The sequence below is a fragment of the Bacillus rossius genome, chromosome 7, assembly GCF_032445375.1.
Source record: "Bacillus rossius redtenbacheri isolate Brsri chromosome 7, Brsri_v3, whole genome shotgun sequence".
NCBI classification, from domain to species: Eukaryota; Metazoa; Arthropoda; class Insecta; order Phasmatodea; family Bacillidae; genus Bacillus; species Bacillus rossius.
The window spans coordinates 33,604,925-33,619,695 of record NC_086335.1 but is presented as its reverse complement, the minus strand read 5'-3'; the positions used below and the strand labels follow the sequence as shown (position 1 = coordinate 33,619,695).

The window sequence follows — 14,771 nt, the reverse complement described above, 5'->3', positions numbered from 1 at the left end:
TTTCCTTGATATTCCGTTTAAACTAAAATTTCATTCAATAATCCAGCAAAATCGCTGTACTGACATGGTAGTGATCTCAAACTTGCCGAATTAAAACCCTTTCACTGTATTTTGCTTTTTTTTTTTAAAAAGATTTGTTTCATATTTTTTTCAAATTAGTAGGTGGAACTAAATAATGTTACTGTATTATTAACAGATACTGATGTTCGTGGTGTTGAAGCTAGCGTGGATGTGGGTAAGGGCAGCACAGATGCAGGGATAGTGTTATTGACGTGGTGTTGGGACTGTGCAGCACCTAGGGGACAGCGCGGAAGTGCTACGGCAGCTGGCGGCGGGGGACCACGTGTTCGCGCAGCGTCTCGCCGCGGCCAGGCGGCCGCTGGTCGTGCTGGGCTCCGCGCAGCTCAGTCGTCCCGACGGGTCGGCCATACTGGCGCTCGCCCAGCAGGTGGCCCAGTCCCTGGCCCTCAAGAGCGGGGTAGGTATTCCCTGTACTATGGTGCCCAGGTCGAAAGGAAAGTTTGTGTCTTGATGTGATAGATCATTAATTCAAGAAATTTGTAGGAGAAAATCAACACGCATACTGCAATGCCCATTCCAAAATATCAGGTTTTCACCCCGTGAAGAATAAAACCCAGTCACCATGAAGGGAGGTGTGTGGTCTGACCTCCCAACCTCAGTGGCTCCTGTGGATGTGTAGGGTTGACTGATTCTGAAAGATTTATAACTTGCTGTGGTTACAGTTTTTCTTGCTACAGTAAAACTTGTCAATAATAGACAACCATTGGGAAAGGAAAATTATTTTCTATAGCGAAATAAATTGTTATAAGTAACCTTACGTAAAAATAATTTAATATATATGATTTTCATAACACTGTAATGTAAAAAAAAATTACAGTATTTTATTGCATAATCATCATACATTTTATGCTGCAATCAAGTTTGTCAAGTATGGGTGCGATTTTTATACGAGTAAAGTGTTTTGGTTGAGGTTAATTTTGCATGGAAATTACGCCCAATTGCTCAGTGTCGCCATGGTGGAACAAACATGGCACCAAACAGCAATGTAGTTTCACCGCTGTCTTCTTGACCGTGAGCTACCCACGTGACTTACCCCAGCAGCTGAAGTGTGTGTGTGTGAGAGCTGGTGATGGTTGGCTGACCGGGCGCTCGTTTCAGGCCCCGCAGGGCTGGAAGGTGCTGAACGTCCTCCAGAGCGTGGCGTCGCAGGTCGCGGCGCTGGACCTGGGCTACAAGAGCAGCGTGGCGGAGATCAGGGCCAAGCCCCCGAGGGTCCTGTACCTGCTGGGGGCAGACGAGCAGGTCCTCTCGAGGAGCGATCTGGCCCCGGACACCTTCGTCATCTACCAAGGTGCTTCGCTTTGCTTCACTAGTCTTCGTAGTGTCCTGGTGCAGCGGAAAGTCTTTCATTCAATAAATATTCTACGTTCACGGATAATCTGATACCAGGGGTAGGCCCGCGGTGAAACACATGTGACACGTCCAAGGTGAAACTCAAATCACATACATTCATCAACACATACAAATATGAAAGTTAGAAATCCACAGACAAATGGTAATCTCAGTTCAGTTTGTAATATGCTAGTGTGCTGCTTTAAAAACGTGTGGAGTTTTAAGGGTGTTGCTGTCACTGGGTTTGTAATTGATTTAGTCAAGAAAGATATTTTTTCCCATTTATTGCAGTAAAGGATGGTGATATAAAAATATGTATATATTTTTACTTTATTTGTACTACTGTTAAATATTATAGAAAATTATTAGTAAAACAATATTTAACAAAAATAAAAATAGTTAAAGTGATCTTAAAAACTTTTATTTTTATTGTAGATTAAAGATTATATTATTACAACTTGTTTTAAATACCATTTTACTGTGTATTAAATTTTCTTTGCTATTCCCATCAATACTATATTGACAATCAACAATCTGGAAAAATCACTAATCCATAGGGGTGAATCTGGTGAATTGCTGTAAAAATGAAATAACACCGAAAAGCTTACCAGTGCACCATATAACACAGAAATGCAAGTTATACCGTGAATAAAGTAGCATTTAACCAAAACTTTAATTTAAAAAAAAGTTATCTTCTAATGTTAGAAATTCAAGTAATATTGCTATTTATGGACAAAAAAAATTGTACCAATGTGCATGGATAGGTAATTTATTTAATTATTTTTTTATTTTGCATCTCTTATTGAATCTTATTAAACCACAAATGCTCACTAATTTATTTTTATTGTTCTGAATGTATTTGTTTATATCAATCTATTACAAATTATTTTTCCATAGAAATGCAGAATATAAATTTTACCATTATTTTAGTGGATTATCACAAATAAAAATAAAACCGTAGAACCTTGTCTCTGCTAATCGGTCTTTGCCATTAACCTGCATGTACAAAATAAAAAACCTTTTACTCTACTGAACTGCTAATAAACGTATATTAACTACCTATAATGAGACTCCACTGTACTGTATTTAAGAAAAATTTCTGTTCTGGATTGTTTCATCGGCAGGTCACCACGGAGATGCAGGGGCAGCCATGGCAGACGCTGTCCTGCCCGGTGCAGCGTACACGGAGAAGCAGGCATCGTACGTGAACACGGAGGGTCGTGCTCAGCAGACTGTAGTGGCCGTCACTCCTCCGGGACTTGCCCGCGAGGACTGGAAAATCATCCGTGCACTGTCCGAGGTGAGGAGACGCCCACCATCCTTATCTTCGTGCATTGGCGTGCAGTATATTTGTTGATGGTGTTTTAAGTAATGGATGTTAGTAGTTGTTAGTCTCTTGACACCACTGTTCTCTGTACTTTAGAGGTATTATGTATGGCTGTGCCATACTTTCAACACTCAATTCATTGTACAGTTTTAAACATACACTGTGAAATTCTGTATTTACTTTATGTTCCATTATTTAGGTGCTCCTGCAATTTACAAAGTTTTCTTAAGCTACAAAATATTTTACATATAAACTTATAAACCAATGTTAAACATTACAGTAGAACCCCGATTATCCGTGTTAATGAAGGGGACGAGTGAGTCGGATAATTGAAAATCGCGGTTAGCCGAGTCATGCTTGCCTCAAAGGTCATTAGCCCACAGACAGCCATCTGTGGACATTCGGAGATTACATATAAATAACGACCCTAATCTCGGGAACCGTGAGGGGTCGTATCTATTCTCCATTCACTCTTAGCTGAGTTTTGAAATAAAAAACACCGTCGTATCACTGCGCCGCGTCAGCTAGTGATAGGCAGAATTTATCTTGCGTGCCAAGCACTAGTTGCAACACACACAAACTTCAGTACAGTTGGTGCTAATAAAATAACGGAGAAGTAATATAACAGGAAAATGGTGCCGTTACCTTTCACGACACAAAAGGAAACAATGTTTATTTTTTGAATAATCGATAAAATAGCACCGTAACGTAAGAACAATATGATAACGATTTGGTACTCACCTAATCACTATCTGGCAGTGGTGCTATCCCTTCCAGACTTGAATCAGACCTACCACCACTATCTTCGTCACTACTGTCGTCACTGTCACCGAGAGGAATGATTTACTGGCCCCAACAGCGTGACACATTCACAGTGAGGAGTTTAAGTGGAGCGGTTTGCAATTGAAAACAAAGGAATTCGGTACAAACTTTTACAAAAGTTATCTGAAGAACATTATAAAACTAGATGTTTAGAACTTTGAACACATTTTAAGCATTTTAAGGAAAATATGTTAAGTCTTCTACAGTTTTTTTAAAGAAGTCTGTTACTTTTTTCTGTCGCGACTTGTTTATTTTTCGTTTTATGTTTAATCTTACTTTTCTTAATGTAAGAATATCTGAGAACTCACTATCTTCTTCCTGTTCCATAAACTGTAAAAGTGTTTCTGTTGACTCTAACGCAGTTTGCAGATTCACACGTTTTGCTGGAGTCAAATCTTCCCCGTCGCCCTCATCACTTGAACTGACATCGGCGGCCGCGCATGTGTTCGAATTGACAATGTCGTCATCACTTTTAATTTCATACCCAGGAAGCAAGACGTCAGTTTGTAGCCATTTCTCTATGTTTTCTTCATCAACATGAGCAAATTGCTCATTGTTTTTTATAGTCGATTGAAGCGACTCAGCAAAGTTTTCCGTCTCAATGTCTTCTTTTTCAAAACTGTGGAAGTTATCAACTGAACCTTCAATGCCACAATACAACTTCCTCCAAGATCTGACTATGTTTACTTTCGAGACCATTCCCCACGCCTTAACAACAAGATAAATTGCTTCCTTTAAGTTCATTTTTTCCAAAACTGAACCATTGCCTTATCTTCCTCCAGCAGTAAGTTTAAGAGTTCTCGTCGGTAATGCCTCTTTAATGTTACAATAACACCTTGATCCATTGGCTGAATGAGCGCAGTCACATTTGGAGGCAAATAGGATACAAAAATATTCCCATCTGCTGATTTCAACTCGTTTTCATTTGGATGAGATGGTGCATTATCTAAGAAAAGCACTGCTTTGACCGGCAAACCTCTTGACTTCAAAAATTCAGAAACATGTGGTACGAATTTGGAATGGAACCACAGTTTAAAAATTTCTCGAGTCATCCAAGCAGATTTATTGTGATAGTAATCAGCTGGAAAATATTTGATTTCCGTGCCCTTAAATGATCGTGGCTGTTTTGCTTTCCCGACACACACTAATTTTAGTTTATCTTCTCCACTAGCATTAGCACAACACATGATTGTGATTCTCTCTTTACTCGATTTGTGGCCAGGCGCAGACTTTTCTGCTGATGCTGCAAGTGTTTTACTTGGTAAGCACTTCCAGTTCAAACCAGTCTCGTCTCCATTATACACTTGGTCTGGAACTAAGTTGTGTCTGTCAATAATACGCTGGAACTCCTTTTTAAATACGGTTGCCCCTCCCCTTCGGTATCGCCGCTAAGTTTTTCACCTTCCAAGGACAATTCTCTTATTCCATGACGATCTTTAAATCTTGCCAACCAACCTCGCGATGCACTGAATTCTTCTGTCAGGCCTAGTTTTTTTTTTTAAATTTGAGCCTGCTGTGATAAAATTACGCCACTTAGTGGTACACCCTCTGACCTTTTCTGTTGAAACCATTCAAACAAACAAGCGTCCAAGCTGCTAAATGTGGATTCTTTCATCGTCTTTCGTTTATTTAATCCGCTTGAAGTGTCAGCCTGTGAAGCAAACTGAAGGATTTTTTCGCTATTTTTTATGATGTCGCGCACTGTTGTGTTACAGACATCAAACTCAGTCGCAAGTTTTGCAATCGTTTCTCCACTCTGAAATCTTTCTATAATTTTTGTTTTGCTGTCGATTGACAGTACCACTCGCTTTCTTTTCTGTTCATTTGATGACATGATGAAATGTTACGCTCAACACTTCCGCACAACACTACGGTATAATCCGTCAGAATGCAGATCACTGTTACAATTAGGGATGGGACGAATTCACATTTTGGTCGAATCCGAATCCTTGTTCGAATCCTCAGTGTTTGTCATCGAATCTCGAATCCCATCCCACACTAAACTTCACATGTTATTAAAAAAATCACACATTTATTTTAAAAAAATACATAGGCCTATGTATTAAAAAAAAGCACATGTGTATTTATAAAAATTATAAAATAAGTGCATAGTGTATACGCCTGATATAAAATAGAGACAAATAACCTCAAAAACCACACATGTAAGTTTTCATCTGTCTAATTCTCTGTTAAATTAATCCTTCCTATGTTTTCAATAAAATATGTTTGTATAACAGACACTATTTAAAAAAAGTTACGTTTTTTTCTGCAATGTTATATCATTGAAGGTTGGAAATGATCGAGTAGTTATGCTAATTGACAAAATACAGCGTAGTTTATCTATGTTTGCGCTATTTCCGTTACCTTTACAATATAGTTTAGGTATACAATTTTCTACAGCTGGATGAACCTCAGTTCTCTGGTTTTGAACCGAACCATAGCAAAAAAATTTCGAACCGTGCCGAACCGAACCTCATACATAAATAATTGTTTTGAATTAAAATGAACCGACCACCAGCATTTTGGTCTTTAACTGAATGGTGAGAAAGAAAGGTTCTCCAGCCATATGTAAAATTAAAACATTATATAGCTTAGCTTTATTAAAACACTGCAAAACATTTTATAAGTAAAGTTTATACAAAAAATAATGAAGGAAAGAAAACAGTTTAGAGAAATTCATATACTTTTAATTCATAAAGAAGTTCCATCTAAATTTCCAAAAGACTATCTTCCTTTTTCAGTGTACACCAACCTTCATTTAAAAAAATATATTATTTTAAAGATGACGAACATTCAGCATAAGGCCACATAACATATTTTTGTGGTAGACATAACCTAACATTTTTAATAAGTAAAACTTTTTAATAGGACATAAAAAAAAGTCGAATGTGAATTAAGTTACCTATCTACCTACATTACAAAACCCGCTGACTGCAGTTGCTGTTTTCTTGGAAGAATGCTGCTCGTCAGAAGAAACTTAGACATTTTTTGGGGTGGTTCTGGGTCATCTGGATCGTCATTATCTTTTCTCCATTTGGAAAACTTAAACGACGTAAGCCTGCTCATCGCAAATCACCTCAAGAACAATTATATTGTAAACGTAACGTAAGAAGTGTGGTTATAGAAATTTGCGTCGGAAAAAAGAAAACACAAGAAATAATGATGGCTGCCGCGACTACGCTAGTCAACTTAGTACCGAACTGTAAAATTTACTGGACCAGTACTTTTAATAAACAAGATTAAATTAATATTTTCAGTACCTGACTGTTATAACCAAAAAGGCCAAAGAAAATAAATACATCCCAGTAATTTAAAATACGTACCTAATTTACGTAATCATTTTCTACCGCATTTGTCTTGTGTTAACTTGATCACGTTAGTTTTACCGAAATACGAGTGTTCTCGTACATGCGCTTTAGTTTAACGTATGGGGTACGTAATCTTTGGTGATTTATACAACACTTCTCGTACACGCACTATAGTTAAAGGTATAATATACAATACCTTTGGCATTTGTACTATAGTTTATATTACGTAGTACGAGAAATGCATACAAAATTCTCTAAAGTAAACAAAAAACAAAGCGCGCCTATATGAAAAAATGCTATGCGAGTTATGCGACGATTAATAATTTTTATTTTTATTTTGTCTGCGCTTGAAACTGTTGAGGCGACGATTATGCGATAAAAGTCGGAATATTACAAGTAATGGAATTTTGTTGTGTTGTTTTGTGAATGGTCTCAAATGGGGGTTAGAAAATTATAAAAACGTATGTTTTTTTTTAAACCAACGTTCGGTTTTTCGAAAATATTTTAAGAGGTTTCGAACCGAACCGAACGTAAGGGTTCGGTTCGGTTCGAAATTTTCGAACTTCGGCCAGCACTACAATTTTCAATTACTACCTAAAACTCTTAAAAACCCACTTCGAATCCCACCTCGTATCCTACCTCGGATCCTACGAATCCTCGAATCCATAGGATTCGGTATATTCGACGAATCCAAGATTCGAAAATCCCATCCCTAGTTACAATACATAAAATTATCACCACCTTCACGCAACAACGTACACTAATGGACTGTCTCCATGCGCCGGGTAATCTCTGTGGCACGGCGCCGTGCTGCGCGCGGAAGTGTACAGTCCGGTCATGCGGACATGGAATCGCGCACCGGTGTATAATCTATTCACGTAACACGGAACACAAAAATAGTATTTACATACGTATGTATCGACTAGTATTTTTTTTAACTTTCTTTGTATATAAACTTGACTAAGTCAAAAGTACTTTGCCCAACATACATTTTGCAAAGTATTTTAACATTTACATACATATTGAGTCATTGGTTATATGTAACTAAAAAATTGGACTTGATGGACATAAATCGCGGTTAATCCGCGAATCGGATGATCGAGTCGCGGATAATCGGGGTTCTACTGTACTTAAAATTACACTGCTCAGAAAACGTGTATCACCCTACTTAGGTTTCAAAACCTTGGAAATCATTACCATTTAAGAATGCATGTTCTGCAGTACTTCATAACAAGCAAAATTCAGAAAGAAAGTATTTTAATGTCTCTACTGTACATTTTTTCTAATACAGCACCTAGCACTACACTGCTCTTTGCATATCATTACGGGTGATGCATCTTGTATCTTCATATGTCTGATTATCTGTTCAAAGTGTGTGATGTGACATTTGAAAGTGGTTAAAAATTGTCATATTTGCAATGGAGGAAATCATATTTGACCAAAAAATGATGGAAGAAAAGGAAAAAAGTAATACCTAGTTAACTTCTCTCCGGGTTGTTTACAGTTTTCTACTGTCACTGAAACAAAACACATTTATTTATCTGAGAAGTGCATGTCAGCATCACCATCTACAGAGACAAACTGTTATTATGTTTAGTCCTGCAGTACAATCAGCACTGTGTGACAAGTGAAATTAAAGGTTCATAAGTCTTTTAAAATTGACGGCAAGGGTGACAACATGCAGTCTTAAACCTTCCCTTTCCTCATCCTCTTGCGCTAGCCTTCCCAGATGAAAAGATAATTTATTTATTTATTTATTTATTTAAAATGCCAGCTTGAAGTGTCAGAATGTAAACAAAATAGTTCTTTGTGCCAAGACTCCGACTTTTTTTTGTGTCCTTTTCCACTAGGAGCCAGGGATGATCATTCAACTAAAAGTATAACTTTGGAAAAATAATATTGGCTTAGAATACTTTCAAACTTATCTTAAAAATAAACTACCATGATTTAAATAAAGTTGTATAATACTACTACATAATTAACTTTAGGTATTTCCTACTACTTTTGCAGCCCTACATCACTTGTTATAATGGAACTAACAAATTATTTGTTGTTAGGAAACTTTTTTATCAGAGACATGTTAGTAAAGTAGAGTGCTGATAAATGATATTATATAAACACAGCATTTATTAGGACATTATAGTACGTATATCTTTGGTGAGACTGCAAAATATGTGGATGTGAACCTAGAACTGAGATTTGAGAGCTTAGAACTGATCTTTGAGAACCGGAACTGAACTGAGATCCGGGAAGAAAGTGAACCGACACATCACTAAATACTGATCGCAAGTCTTTAGTTGGCATTTGTCTCACAGCATTCGTGTGCTGTGAATTCTCTAACAGACATGTAGGTGCTCATCTACAAAGATTCCAGATTCAACATTGCACATTTCATATAAATGCCACGTACAAACCGTCTGATGTACTATTTATTAATTATTACCATTTTTGATGTGGTAAACATAACTACAAAAAATAGTTTTAACGCATAAACAAAACCAGACGTGATGATGAAGATGATGTTACCGCTGGCCAAAAATAAATGTTGTGGATTCTGATTATTGTTTTTGCTCTGAATATCAAACATGAGTACATAAAATGTATTTCTTTCTTATTGAGGTTATTATGATGACTTTAGTTCAAATAGTTGAATTATATTTTGGTCCATTCATTTTGTTGAATGCTGAATCACAATAACCATAAAAAATGTGTGAAATTGCTATTTTGCATTTTTCAGATTGTTGGCAAAAGTTTGCCGTACGACACGTTGCAAGAGATCAGAGATCGGCTGGCTGAGGTGTCACCAAGTATCACTCGGTACGGAGATGTTGAAGAAGCCAATTACTTCAAGCAAGCTATGGAACTCTCCAAGGTGAGCGATTCAAGTAGTAGGGTATGGATTTGCAGATTTTGATTAATGCTTTTTAAAGAAAGATAATGTAAGGCTTGGATAAATTGTTAGTGTCAGAGTTAACCATTTTCAACAATTTTTATTTTTATTTGTTGAAAAATAGAGAAAATTATTCAATTTTGTAACGGCTATTTCAGATTTTTAATAACAAAAAAGTTTTTTTTTGATAAAAATATTTTTCATTATATTACATTTTCTGCAAGTTATTGCAGATTATACTATTTAAGAGGTCCATGCAAAGTATATGTGCATTAGGTTAACTTGGAAATAATTGTATGTGTAGGATTTGTGGAGTTTGTGGGATTGAGATCAGTAGAATTTCTATTTCCTGACACATTAATATCTATATTTTTGATTTTGCACAAAAACTTAAAATTATTTTGCACAATGAGCCAGGAACATTCAGCATGATTTTAAATAAAAATAAAAGCAGTAACGTCTTATTTTGTGTTTGTTACATTATGAAATGAGCATAAAGGTTGGTGTTGTAATGTTGAGCTGAGCACAAGCTAGTGTACTTACTCAACTCTGTCTCCTTGTGGCGGCAGACAAATTTAAATATGTAGAGATATTTAAACTTCAGTAATGAAGTGCAATATACTTAAATGACTTTGCTAAATCTTTTGCTTTGTCTGAAAACCCTCTTTAAAAAACCTTTTAGCCTTAAGGATCCTTGGAATGTTCATCTTAAATTAGGCCTGTGTGAATTGAGAGCTGTGCTGATACAGATCGGCAGAAGCCGATTTTGCCAATATTTAGTTGAATCTGCGTTTCTGCCAATTCACAATATGCTTGTTAATTTTCGGCCGATCTTACTGAAAAATTAAAGCGTCTGCCATAACCTAAAAATCCACGATGGACCCTTTTCTCTTTTCGTAGTACTACATACTTTGAACTTGCATTATTTCTCAGCTACGTGTGCCAGCTGTGCATATCAAACTTAAACATCCTGTGTTTTAATAAAGTTCTGGAATTTAATATATTGTAAATAAATATATCACCATAACTGTAAAGTTAGATAGGAACATAAACTGATTTATTTAGAGCATGGCTGCTACTACAAACAACGGAAATACGTACCAACTGCATGAACTGCTAAATAAATGTTAGTAATATCAGATGGGGACATATTTAATTAATTTAAGTCAAGTTTTTAGATGGATTTAAAAAAAATAATGCAATAATATAAGGCTTTACATAACATAATTACTTTTATTGATTCTGTACAAAGTAACCACATGAAACACATTTCCGTATAAATGCTTGGTATAATGGATTTTCGTCGCTGCATGCGTTAATGTGGTATTAGAATTTCCATTCTTAAATTGTAAACATGTACAAAGAAAGTCTCACAATCATGCACATTTTAAATTCACTTTTAAACTTTGTATTTTATAAATGGATATATTTCGTAGTTACCTATTATTAAATTGTTTTATATAATTACGTATTAAATAATTAAATTTTTCAGACTCCATTTGTAAATTCATGTGTTATTAAGCAACTACCTAACAGGTCGGCAACAAAGAAATGAAATAAGCTAAAAACACGAGTAAAAAAAAGAGAGGTTATTTTCAGTTTATAAACTGAAAATAAAGAATGTTTTTTGACTGCAGTTGCAGGTATCAGATTTAGAGAAGTTCATGCAAATAAATTATTTCTGTACAACAGAAATTATTTCTGCTGCAAAGTAAATGTGTGTACCGGCTGCTAGTTTTCCATCCGAGAGACTTTTAGCACACATGGAATTTTTTTATGGCACTAAAATACATTCTTTGAAAAATTAAAAATGTTTTCTTAATAAAAATCTAGGAATTCTATAATCAGTGCTAGTTTAGTTAAATGTTTTCTGTAGTTAGCCAATGTATGGCTATGTAAGTTGTGTTGAATAATGTTTAATGACACAACTAGGCAAGCACTCACATGATTTTGTCTCTATATTACTGCATGTTTAAAAAAAGAAATCCCATTTACTTCATCTTATTTTTAATAAATTTTTGCTTACTAACTAAAATCATGTACATGTGCATTGCATGCTTTTCTATTAATGAGACATATTGGGTAATTTAGTAAATTTATAAAAAATGTTTTAACCAAAATATGTTTTCCCCCCATAGGGTTCGGAATTGGTGAATCGTCAACAGTTGAATTGGCACATTGGCATATCGACAAAATTTTAAGAATCGGTACAGCTGTAAATATTAGTTTTTTTTTATTCTAAGCACTATCAAATCAAATGTTTTCAATATTAGCAAAGTCAAATTGATTTGCTAATATTGTTCTTGGTGAAGCTGTATTAAACTTATTTTATAAAATACGGGATTGAAGTCAAAAATATTATTGTTTGATGTTAGGCCATATATTTAATAACATTCAATAAAAATTATAAAATATCCATGCATATTATTAATACACAAAAAAAAAATTTCATTTGTGAATTATAGGCTGCCAAAGTTTTAAATTTTTTCAACAACTGCGAAGCTTCACATCAGACGCAAAGTTTGCATCACAACCGAAGTTTGAAATAAAACGAATAGCAACTTGGCGAAGCCAAGTCGAATATAAAAAAGAGATTCAATTGATTCGCGTATTCGAAGCTTCGCACAGGCCTACCTTAAAAAAAGTAAACCATTTTTGTTGGCCTTCCAAATAGTTCCAAGGATCCTTTCAGAATCGCTAATGCAGCCTTTCCTGAAAGTAAAAGTTACTCACTTTCTTTTGTGTAACCGTGTGTCTTTTGATGGGTTGCTGGTGTTATTTTACAATAGTATAACAATAATTTTTGTTTAGCCAACCAACTGTGCTGTCAGCAAACATATATGTTTATTTGTTACTGTCAAATTACTAACTTGAATTTGAAAAAAAATTACATATGTCGGAAAAGTGTGAGGAAAAATGTGTGAAAATGTAAATGCAACCAATTGACTGCTGAAAAGTTATTTCTTTCTTCAAGATGATGTTTTGGATGCATTCCATTGCTGATTATACTGTATGTCATCTACATATAGAAATCAGGATGTGTGTATGTATTAGGGATGGGTCGGTACCGGTTCTCAGCATTTTAACCGGCCCCGAGAACCGCAGATAAAATGTCGGTACCGGTACTGGCAGTATAGCAAAACCCTTTACGAAAATAGTCCTTCACAACAACTTAACTGCAGCATGAAATGGCTTAACTCACGTTCAATTCACTTATGAATTATTGTTTTGGACTTCTGTGGAATAATAGGTATTCATCTCTAACTATAAAATAAATTACCTGTGAAAATATTTAATGTTCTCTCCACATCTGTAAACAAAGTACGTTATACAATCAGAACATAACAGTTGAAGGTGCCATAGATATAATATAATAGGTGCTTATTCATGGAAGAGCAGCTGTTATATTATATAATTTTAATTTTGTAATGCTTTTAATACTGTTCTTGTACCTGTTTATGTGTTTGTATTTATTTTATTTGTAATTTTTTTTTGACATATTCTATACCATTGTATGGTCTATTGAATGAAATAAAAAATCAAATCAAATGTATGTAGTTCATAGATGTGTGCAACTCTATAACATGCCTCAGCAAAGATGTGAGAACAGAAAGATGCCATGTTTTTATTTCATAGGTAGTTAATTGAGTCGTTGACATGTAAGTAAGGGTGACTGGTTTATAAAGAACAATTAAAAGTGCAAAATTCCACAGAATATTTGTTTATTAGTATTAATGATTGATTTAAAATTTTCCATAATTTTTGGCATTCTAAAATTTTATGCTTTTTGTGCAGTGCTTTGGACTGAGTAAGTTCACTGCATCTGCAGCGATCTAGCGTGATGGATAGTAACTTTCTCTTTTAGGTAAACGGGATTGCTTTGAAGGGGGAAGTTTTTTTTTTTTTTTTTAAAAATGGTGTATGCATGTGTAGATGTATTTTACTATTGGCTGGTCAAACGAAATGCTTGTTGACACTTCTAAAGTATAATTATTCTGGCCAAATAGAGCAAATTGTGTAAGAAATGGCATCAAAAGTGTGGCAGTAATTTACTGTTGACTGTGCAAACAAACTGCATTCAATGTAGGCAATAAATTTGATGGACAATTTATATATTTTAATTCTTTGAAAGTTCACCATCATTCTATTTATTTCCATTATTGTAACTTTTTTTATTCCTATGTTTTAAAGGAGGGTGCATGTAGATTTCTTGAGGTAATTACTAGATTGATATAGTAAATTTTAGTTTTATTAAGTGTTCTCTATATTATTTTGAATTAATTTTTTTATTAATACATATTACATTTTTAATAGGTTGGTGTGTTTACTGTAGCTTGAAACAGTGCTTTTTTTGTAGCCAAAACAATAAATAGTTATTACTTAAAACACCTCATAACTAATGTGTGAATAATATTTATTTTATTGTTTAAGTCAGAACCGAGAACCGAGAACCGAGAACCGATTTTTAAGAACCGGTACCGAACCGAGAACAGGGAAAAAACAGGAATTGACCCATCACTAGTATGTGTATGTGTATGTATGTGTGTGTATGTACGTATGGATGTATGGATGGATGTATTGATGGAGGGCGTGGGATGGGTGGATGGAGAGAGGGAGGGATGGGTGGAGGGAGGGAGGGATGGATGGAGGGATGGAGGGAGGGATGGATGCATGCATGGAGGGAGGGATGGATGGATGCATGGAGGGAGGGATGGATGGATGCATGGAGGGATGGGAGGATGGAGGGATGGATGAATCCATGCATGAATGCATGCATGCATACATGGATGGATGAATGCATGCATGACATAAACTCCAACACCATTTGACCAATCGCCAGGAAAGTTGGCATATGGAGTGTTTTTTCCTGGAAAAGTTGTTTTTTGTAACTCGCCTCTAGATGGCGCTGCAGTGCATCATTTTCTAAACTGTTCAACCGATCGCCATGGGTAAACAGAAAATCATAGGTCATCGATGTACAAATAGCAATTGTACGTATGTCATTTATATA

At 35.4% G+C, this 14,771-nt stretch overlaps 1 protein-coding gene across 2 annotated transcripts in view; it reads left to right on the top strand.

Annotated features, from left to right (window-relative positions):
• Positions 1-14,771, top strand: part of LOC134533790 (NADH-ubiquinone oxidoreductase 75 kDa subunit, mitochondrial) — a 43,572-nt gene that overhangs the window by 27,524 nt on the left and 1,277 nt on the right. For both annotated transcript variants that reach the window (XM_063371448.1, XM_063371449.1), the window contains exons 10-13: positions 293-478; positions 1,180-1,372; positions 2,538-2,713; positions 9,608-9,742. In XM_063371448.1, coding sequence (XP_063227518.1) covers positions 293-478; positions 1,180-1,372; positions 2,538-2,713; positions 9,608-9,742 — 690 coding nt within the window. The remainder of the gene's footprint in view (positions 1-292; positions 479-1,179; positions 1,373-2,537; positions 2,714-9,607; positions 9,743-14,771) is intronic.